Source organism: Tachypleus tridentatus, chromosome 2 (assembly GCF_004210375.1).
Source record: "Tachypleus tridentatus isolate NWPU-2018 chromosome 2, ASM421037v1, whole genome shotgun sequence".
NCBI lineage: Eukaryota > Metazoa > Arthropoda > Merostomata > Xiphosura > Limulidae > Tachypleus > Tachypleus tridentatus.
Window position 1 is genome coordinate 8,397,537 of NC_134826.1, and position 10,147 is coordinate 8,407,683.

Sequence of the window (10,147 nt, forward strand, 5' to 3'; positions counted from 1 at the left end):
AAAATATTCGTGCGCTTATATTATGTTATACTTATGAAAAATTATCTTGAAGAAATTAACTTGTATTCATTGACAGCATACTCATATTACTAATATTGACATTTTCTTACATCTATAATGTTAACATATGAAATTTTATGTATTTTAATTTGTAAAATGAATTAACGTAGTGTTTAAAAAATGTGGAAATATATGTTAAAAGTCAGTTTCAACATTTTAAAAGTAAAGAAGAGGTCGTCACTTTAAGTCCTAATTAGCGAAGTTCAGTTAATTATCACAGTTTCCTTTGTGTTGTTTGAGACTCAAGGGAAATTAGTATGTAGAAATACATACGTACTTTACGTAAATATACGTTTATTTGCGAGTTTTCGGCCATCCTGCTGGAACCTTCATCGGGCTCCAATCTATCTTTTTATTACACATTCGATATATGGATGAAATCGTAAATTATAAAACAATAAAATTGTATTTTACATCATATTCACGATAGTAAAAACTTTAATGTTTTAAATTGCTCTCTTTTGACAACCCTTTCGTAATTCATTAAAAAATGCTTTCGACTTACTGTATAAGATTATTTGACCGTCTCTAATTATTACATTATCTTATATATACAATAAAATATCTCAACGTTAAGTGTATACACCATATATGAGCAGGTTTAAAGCAAATTAAACAAATTGTTTTGTCTCGGCTCTCTCAACGGCAGGAAAATCTGGCCTCTTTGGCTCTACTATTTGATCGACAGGTGGCGTTTTAAAATTGGCGTGAAACAAAACGTGACAAGAACGACGAACAGACATTTTTTTCGATAATTTATTTCGAAATTTAGTCTTTCGTGTTACTTAAGAAAATGGGTATTGAAGTTTGTATTGAATATTGGTAAGTAATATTCAATATTTAGAATTATATACAGTATAATTTAAATTTAGTGTGAAGATTGCTCAGCATCCAATATTTCAGGGGCAGAATTCAGTTGTAAAGTTGTAGATCAAATTAGACCCATTTTCAGTTTTCAACTTAATTATTAAGTTACTACGCTGTAGAGCTATTAAAATACAACTTGTATTATAAGGTTTATCTTTAGACTTTATTCTATGTAATGTAATTACGATTAATAAAATAGTTCGGGGAATTTTTTTTGATGGTGTTTTATGAAGATAAGCTCTACTTTTTCAAACATTCTTTTTTATTTTTGTGAAAACAACCTCACGATAAACAAGTTTGTCGTGATACCAAATGTTCCAAACTAGTTTTTGGCTTGATGTTTGCCTCGTAAGCCAATAGGTGTACTTCACATTAATGGCGATCCTAAAATTCTCTAGCTGTATTTTGTGTTAATGGAAAAATCGTTGTGTTTTTTATCTTTGGTTCTTTTTTCTTACAAGCATAACAGTGATAAATACCATATTTTGTTGTACAGATACAACTACGTTATTTTGTTTCTAAAATTTTCCTGTTAATCGTGTTCTAACTATACCAGGAGTAGAAGCTAAGAAAGCAAGATGGAAAATGGATAGACTATGGAGTCGGAATAAAGGTTATTTTAGTCAAGGGCATAAGTGTTGAATTTAAAAGAATGCACAGTAACAACATTTATATATTAATAAAAATGTAAATTTTTAGAATCAGAAGACGTTAGCTTGAAAGTGGCAATATCTAATAGGTTTGAACCTTTGGCTGTTTTGGTGAGAAATGACATGATTGGGGGTTTACATAATGGGGGGGACACTGTGTCATTGGTGATAATTATTTGTTGAGAGTAGTGTAAAATGACTTAGAGTACAATTTCCTTGTCAGTTGTTCAAGGCATTATAAAACTTATCGGCAATTACCTGTTGGTAACAAGGTATGACTTTGGGACATAGATTTTAAGAATTGGCAAAGTAGAAAATGTTTCCAAGTTAGGGAGTTTGGGTGGTTAATCTCTGAAATAATTCAGTTGTGACAGATACAACAGGGTTGCAAAGTTGAAGAATTGGTTTGATAAGAACTTGGATTGTCATGTGCTGTGTACAGAGTTAATCTTCTCAGGCATATTTTGTAGTTCTTCAGTAACAGAGTGGTGTGTTTGCAGATTCACACTGCTAAAACCGGGTTTGATACCTGTGGTTATAAAGCACATACTTTATTCTATGTAATGTAATTACGATTAATAAAATAGTTCGGGGAATTTTTTTTGATGGTGTTTTATGAAGATAAGCTCTACTTTTTCAAACATTCTTTTTTATTTTTTGTGAAAACAACCTCACGATAAACAAGTTTGTCGTGATACCAAATGTTTCCAAACTAGTTTTTGGCTTGATGTTTGCCTCGTAAGCCAATAGGTGTACTTCACATTAATGGCGATCCTAAAATTCTCTAGCTGTATTTTGTGTTAATGGAAAAATCGTTGTGTTTTTATCTTTGGTTCTTTTTTTCTTACAAGCATAACAGTGATAAATACCATATTTTGTTGTACAGATACAACTACGTTATTTTGTTTCTAAAATTTTCCTGTTAATCGTGTTCTAACTATACCAGGGTAGAAGCTAAGAAAGCAAGATGGAAAATGGATAGACTATGGAGTCGGAATAAAGGTTATTTTAGTCAAGGGCATAAGTGTTGAATTTAAAAGAATGCACAGTAACAACATTTATATATTAATAAAAATGTAAATTTTTAGAATCAGAAGACGTTAGCTTGAAAGTGGCAATATCTAATAGGTTTGAACCTTTGGCTGTTTTTGGTGAGAAATGACATGATTGGGGGGTTTACATAATGGGGGGGGGGACACTGTGTCATTGGTGATAATTATTTGTTGAGAGTAGTGTAAAATGACTTAGAGTACAATTTCCTTGTCAGTTGTTCAAGGCATTATAAAACTTATCGGCAATTACCTGTTGGTAACAAGGTATGACTTTGGGACATAGATTTTAAGAATTGGCAAAGTAGAAAATGTTTCCAAGTTAGGGAGTTTGGGTGGTTAATCTCTGAAATAATTCAGTTGTGACAGATACAACAGGGTTGCAAAAGTTGAAGAATTGGTTTGATAAGAACTTGGATTGTCATGTGCTGTGTACAGAGTTAATCTTCTCAGGCATATTTTGTAGTTCTTCAGTAACAGAGTGGTGTGTTTGCAGATTCACACTGCTAAAAACCGGGTTTCGATACCTGTGGTTATAAAGCACATTGTGTAGCTTTGTGCTTAATCCTAAAACAAAACAAATGTATTTTGTATTGGCTTATATGAATTGTAGCTGTAATTATGAGACAGTTGTCTCAATAGTACTTTTGTTAATGGGTTCTTAACTGGGAAAGAGGTAGACCTTTTATGTCAGTTATACTAATTTTGACAGGTTTATTTGAACTGTCTTAAAAATACCTAAAATATATGTTATTATTAACTTTAAAGCCATCAGAACATTAGCTGTAAACTGTAGTAAAATGTACAATACATACCTCTGACAATACAACATTTGATGGAATAAAACATTGTTATGTATCTTAAAATGTAGTTACTTGTAATCCTACAAGTGGTTCAAATACACAACCACTAGAGATAAGATAAAGTTAATAAATGACAAATATTTTTTCTGTTCACAAAATTACTTTTTAGTGTGACGTTACCAGTAAAAATAAAGGTGTCATGTGATGTTAAAATTTGTTTATTTATGTTGTGTTTTCCAGACCTGGAAATGATAAAAGCGGAGGAAAAAGTTGTTTGGTTAGTTTGTGGAATTTTTAATGTATGTTGATATTTTAAAGAGTTCTTGAGTGTAATATGAGAATGTTCTGCATTTTAGAAAGTTGTAGTTGGATTGTAAATTAAAGATATTTTTTGTTAACAGTCAAGACGGATGAGGATATTACCCGCGCTTCAAGAACATACAGGATATGATTATCTCGGCTGTTCCAGAAGTGCGGGTGGTTGGAGCTAATGGTAGAAGATGTAAGGAGAAATGCTGTTTTTATTTTTTATGTATTCTAAGATGTGTATAATATTTCACTTCAGATCACTTGAACAATATATCGGTAAATGTTTTCACATTGTGTTGCCACCTGTTTTGTTTAAATTATTTTTAATGTAGAAATAAGTGCAGTAATATACCACAGGTAGGGCCAGATTATTTATCAGGCACAGTGCCTAGTGCCTACAAATTTTAAACCAGAATATATAAGTTATATACCTATTATTTATCTAAATTTTGGTTTAAGTTGTACAACTAGGAGAGCCTATGAACAGAAGGTACCTAGGCCCTTTGGTCATTTTAATCTGACACTGTACTCAGGTACTGGCTGAGGCTAAAAAAAAACATTGAGTATAATACTTGGGACTTACTGAATGGATTATTATGAGTTTTTTTTACCAAACTTATAAAGCCACATAAAAGGGTAAATAGATTATGGTGGTCCAAGTTAATGAATCTGTCCTTCTAGTTATTTAAGTAAACTCATAAAAAAAATTGTAGAGAGTGAAATGTAACATAGAAGGTATTAAATAGGTAACACTATTTTTAAACCTAAATTTTGTAACTATATAAATATATATTGTTACCTTTATACTATGTACATTGTATAGTTGGATTACATAAAAAGTATTTATGAACCTAAAGCTGATTGAGAAGTCTATACTGTAGATTCAATACTTGTAATATCAGGGCATTTCATTTTCTCAGTTGTATTAGGGACTGGCGGTAAAACTGTGTAAGGTTGCATAGCAACAACTGGTAATATCTGATGAATATACAGCATGTTGTGCTCTTAACTCCTGTCAGAAATCACTGATTAATGTCTTTAGATGACGTTTATAAAATACATCAAAAGTTTTTAGTTATTTGGATGTTAACACTTACTAAATGAAGAACAGTTTTCTCCTGAAGTTCATCTCTCTATATTTGTGATTCTAGCTGCATTCGAAATTACAGTCAATGGTATTCTGATATTTTCTAAGTTAGAGAGAGGTTCTTTTCCAGATCCTCAATCGGTAAGTTTTTTGTTTTTTCTAAATCTAAATACAAGTTATAATGAATGTTTTGGCATTCTGTTTTTTTTGTCTTAATTTATTAGGGTTTATGTAATCAAACTGTTAGTCTCTTGGATAATAAACCATATAAGAAAACTTCTGTAACGGTGTTCACTTACTAAAATACATGAGTAAAGAAAATTAGATCACCTGTAAATAAAGCATATTTTAGTATGTTAACATAATATCACGTTCTTCTTAATATCAGTTTTTAATTGGGCAACTACAGTTCTGAACTTTATAAGAATGATATATTTTGGGCAACACTTGGGTATATAATTAAGTGTTCTAAGTCAAATTAAAGTAACATTTCTCATCAAAATCGAGCTAACAGTAAAGATAAGAACTGAAATTGTTTTAAAGTAAAGTATCGAACAATGAAAACAGTTGAGTACAAGAAAGTGGTTTGAAATACTTTAGGACACAGATTTACATGTAGAATAATTAATACGCTGAATTTGAAAACACAAAAGGTGGATTTTTGCAATTGCTTCTTGTATATTTCTCTAAACAAACACTCTAACTCTAAGCAGTGTTGTTGTTTTTTAGTATCTACTGGTTATTCAGAATTATGGAAGTCATTAATGTTTTTATAAGTAGAATTAGGTTATTAGTGTTAATATCTGATTAGCTCGTTTTACCAAACGTAAAGATAGAAAGGTTAGCAACATAAATATATCAAAAATGAACAAACCTGATAGTCATTGTAAAAATAGAAATTTCTTGTTATTAAACAGTAACTGTAACAGAACATATGTAGTTAGAGGTTTAAAGACATGTTTTGTCCAATTAAGTTTTAATGAACATAATGCAGTGATTGTAAATAACCCTTAAATAAGGCCCAGCATGGCCAGGTTGGGTTAATGCATTCGACTTGTAATCTGAGGGTCACAGGTTTGAATTCCCATCACACCAAACATGTTTGCCCTTTCAGCTGTGGAGGCATTATAATGTGACGGTCAACCCCACTATTTGTTGGTAAAAGAGTAGCCCAAGAGTTGGTGGTGATGACTAGCTGTCTTCCCTATAGTCTTACACTGCAAAATTAGGGTCAGCTAGTGCAGATAGCCCTCGTGTAGCTTTGCATAAAATTCAAACCAAACAATCCCAGTCATAATGCAAACAGTCAGTACAGTTCATTAGATTGTGTACTATATTTGATTTTACTGTTTTGTAAATAATTAGTTCTCATCAGTGTTGCACAAGGTTTAGCCTATTTATTTTAATTTTTGAACAGTAACTCTAAGCTTCTTGAATATTTTTGTATATTTCACCTCTTTTTATAATGTATTTTTTATTTTATGATATTTCCTGTAACTAGGGAAACTTGTTAGGGACAATTATCCAAAAATATTTATAAAATATTAACATATGTTACAATAATCGTTTAGATTAAAATCTACCATTAGAATTCTGTTCCGTGGTGGTTCTTCATACACTCTGTTTTAACTCTCCATCGTGGTGAAACATAATAATAAATCACTACTGACTGGTGATTTTTCTTAATTTAAAAAGATATGAAATCACATTATTTAAAAAAAGATTTAAGCTCACAGCACAGATAATTGAACTTCAATCATTATGAGTAAATATAGTTGTTTAGTTTAGGTAGCATGGTGGTATATGTATTTCTATCTGTAATACAGGTGGTGGAACAAGTTGTTGCTGCAAGCAAAAATGAACAAGTTACCACTGTTGAGAAGACTGAGAAAACTTGTACTATTCTTTAGAAACTTAACATTTCCTTAGCTACTGGGATTTTACAAAGGTTGTGGTTATTTATATATAACAATAATAGATACTTATTTAAAATGGCTTAAATACTTTGTTGTCACTTAATACATTAATGTTTGTTTAATAAATGTAAAAATGATTTGCATGTAATCTCATACTTAAGGAAGCCTTCCAACAGAATCGTCAAAGGTGTCGAAAAACTTAACATTTGACAGACTGATAGTTTACTTACTATTAAATACTCGATTTAATGCTACTATAAAGTCAAAGCTGGACGACAATCTTTGCACACTGTATACAAGTAATTTTGATAATGTTATTAGTGGTTGTAGCCTACAAGATAAATTATTTTTTATTTACATGTAGTGACCGTAGTCCTGTGTAAGGATTACAGACATAATTATGGTGGCAATAATCCACGTTGTATATGTCATAAGCTCTTGAATCTTTTAAAGATGTTATTGGATTGAGTAATTTTGGATTTATTACTGGTCCAAAATAAATTAAGTGCCTTTCATACATGATTGTAAACATCAGTTTTTTAAATACAAATTTAAGTATTACAACTTTTATCTGTATTCTAATCTTTCTATAAACTTTTATCACATCTGGTTTGTTTGACCCAACCAATATTTCAGTTTTGGAGAAAGGAGAATGTAGTTTGTATACAAGCTAATTATCTGTGTATGTTGTTTTTTAAATCCAGGTAAAAGACATGTAGGTATGAATTTAGTGATTTAAAAAAAAGGTTGAAAAATAGAACTATTTGTTTGTCACATAATTATTTGTGCTTTTAAGGGGACCATACCCCCAAGAAACAAACTAATCGTAACGTATATCTTGCTGCATGATGCTGTATTTTTATGATCACTGAATTAGTTTCATGTAAGAAATATTCAAAGTCTGTATAATTATGTAAATAATGAACAAGTAACTTGAGATAAACTATAAATGGTATTATTAGTATGTTTATATTGATAAACTATAAATGGTATTATTAGTATGTTGATAAACTATAAATGGTATTATTAGTATGTTTATATTGATAAACTATAAATGGTATTATTAGTATGTTTATATTGATAAACTATAAATGGTATTATTAGTATGTTTATATTGATAAACTATAAATGGTATTATTAGTATGTTTATATTGATAAACTATAAATGGTATTATTAGTATGTTTATATTGATAAACTATAAATGGTATTATTAGTATGTTTATATTGATAAACTATAAATGGTATTATTAGTATGTTTATATTGATAAACTATAAATGGTATTATTAGTATGTTTATATTGATAAACTATAAATGGTATTATTAGTATGTTTATATTGATAAACTATAAATGGTATTATTAGTATGTTTATATTGATAAACTATAAATGGTATTATTAGTATGTTTATATTGATAAACTATAAATGGTATTATTAGTATGTTTATATTGATAAACTATAAATGGTATTATTAGTATGTTTATATTGATAAACTATAAATGGTATTATTAGTATGTTTATATTGATAAACTATAAATGGTATTATTAGTATGTTTATATTGATAAACTATAAATGGTATTATTAGTATGTTTATATTGATAAACTATAAATGGTATTATTAGTATGTTTATATTGATAAACTATAAATGGTATTATTAGTATGTTTATATTGATAAACTATAAATGGTATTATTAGTATGTTTATATTGATAAACTATAAATGGTATTATTAGTATGTTTATATTGATAAACTATAAATGGTATTATTAGTATGTTTATATTGATAAACTATAAATGGTATTATTAGTATGTTTATATTGATAAACTATAAATGGTATTATTAGTATGTTTATATTGATAAACTATAAATGGTATTATTAGTATGTTTATATTGATAAACTATAAATGGTATTATTAGTATGTTTATATTGATAAACTATAAATGGTATTATTAGTATGTTTATATTGATAAACTATAAATGGTATTATTAGTATGTTTATATTGGGAATTTGCCATAGCCTATTCTCTAGATAATTTTTTTTGAATACTGTAATTAATAATATATATTATTGATGTGGATATACTGCTGGTATAAGATGTTTTATAATTTGAGTAAAGAATATATATTTTTTTTTTGTAATTTGTGGGTTAATCCAGTTGGCAAAATAACTGTCTTGACTACAAAAGGCAAGGAATAGTAGAAACATAGCTTAACATAATCAAAGCAACCAGGTGTTTGTATAAATGCACATTAGTTATATCTGTCAATTTTCGAGATGTAAGGTTAGCTTCAACCAACATTGCACCTGTTAGCCTCCAGTAACAGGTGCGGAAGCAAGTTTAAAACAATTACGTGAAAATATTTTTTAACGTTTTCCATGCCAGTCTGTATTTATAATTAACTCCTTGTTCATTTCTGTAATCATTCATTAGCTTACAGATGAAAAAAATCAACCCGAAACTTAGCAGGGGGGTTTGATATGATGAGTACTGACCAATTAAATGTTTGTACTTAAGCTAGTGATATGTAATCTTTGAAGTTTTGTTTCTATTGCTATTAAACTCTAATAAAATATATTTGATATTTTGGCCTCGGTTGACTTATTCAGTTTTCTAGGTTACATCAACTGTACTATTGTTTGTTCCTTTACACACATTATAAAGTTGACAAGCATTTAAAACAATTATCAAGTATGCAGTTTTGTTTTCGTGTTTAGTATTCACTCTAATAAATATCTTTTAGGCATTCAAATGGTGTTTTAGTAATTGTGTTATTTGCTACTAGTATGCTTTATAAAGATAAGATGCTGTGTAAGCTAGTAGTTAGAAATCAAGATTGGAAGGTCAAGGTTCAGGATAATTTTAGAGGCATTATAACTGACACTCAACCCTTATACTGACTTATGAGTAGCTTTGTGGATGGGTGATGCAGATTAACATTAATAAATTATGGGTGGTTATTACTCGAATCTCTATGTCTATAAAACACAAAAAGTTAAATGCATCAGATTACAAAGTCAGCAGTTAGTTTGAAATTATTAACTGTTACAAAGACAGTTTATTAGGAGTTCATATGTTTTTGCACACAAAGATAAAATGGTATTAATAATACTGAAACTATAATGGCTAAACAAAGATTGGTAACATATTATGTAATGTCTTTGAACGAGCAAAGTTCTAAGCGTAGTGGTGTAAAACTAATATTCATCATTCGCTGGTTCAGTTTGAAAACAAGAAAGCGTAGTGGTGTAAAACTAATATTCATCATTCGCTGGTTCAGTTTGAAAACAAGAAAGCGTAGTGGTGTAAAACTAATATTCATCATTCGCTGGTTCAGTTTGAAAACAAGAAAGCGTAGTGGTGTAAAACTAATATTCATCATTCGCTGGTTCAGTTTGAAAACAA

General features: G+C 29.2%; 1 protein-coding gene across 1 annotated transcript; it reads left to right on the top strand.

Moving 5' to 3' along the window:
• The first annotated feature begins 741 nt into the window (after window positions 1–741).
• LOC143237695 (migration and invasion enhancer 1-like) lies at window positions 742–7,496 on the top strand. The gene is made up of 4 exons (XM_076477220.1): window positions 742–882; window positions 3,831–3,931; window positions 4,890–4,966; window positions 6,652–7,496. Exons 2-4 carry the CDS (start codon window positions 3,877–3,879, stop codon window positions 6,733–6,735), a joined length of 216 nt encoding a protein of 71 aa, XP_076333335.1. The 5' UTR covers window positions 742–882; window positions 3,831–3,876; the 3' UTR covers window positions 6,736–7,496.
• Window positions 7,497–10,147: the final 2,651 nt, after the last annotated feature.

Excerpts from the sequence above, each read along its gene's own strand:
- LOC143237695 (XM_076477220.1), top strand. The coding sequence starts at position 3,877 with ATGATTATCTCGGCTGTTCCAGAAGTGCGGGTGGTTGGAGCTAATGGT. Across the intron at positions 3,932-4,889 it reads TGGAGCTAATGGTAGAAGAT|CTGCATTCGAAATTACAGTC; the intron begins GTAAGGAGAAAT and ends TTGTGATTCTAG. Across the intron at positions 4,967-6,651 it reads CTTTTCCAGATCCTCAATCG|GTGGTGGAACAAGTTGTTGC; the intron begins GTAAGTTTTTTG and ends TCTGTAATACAG.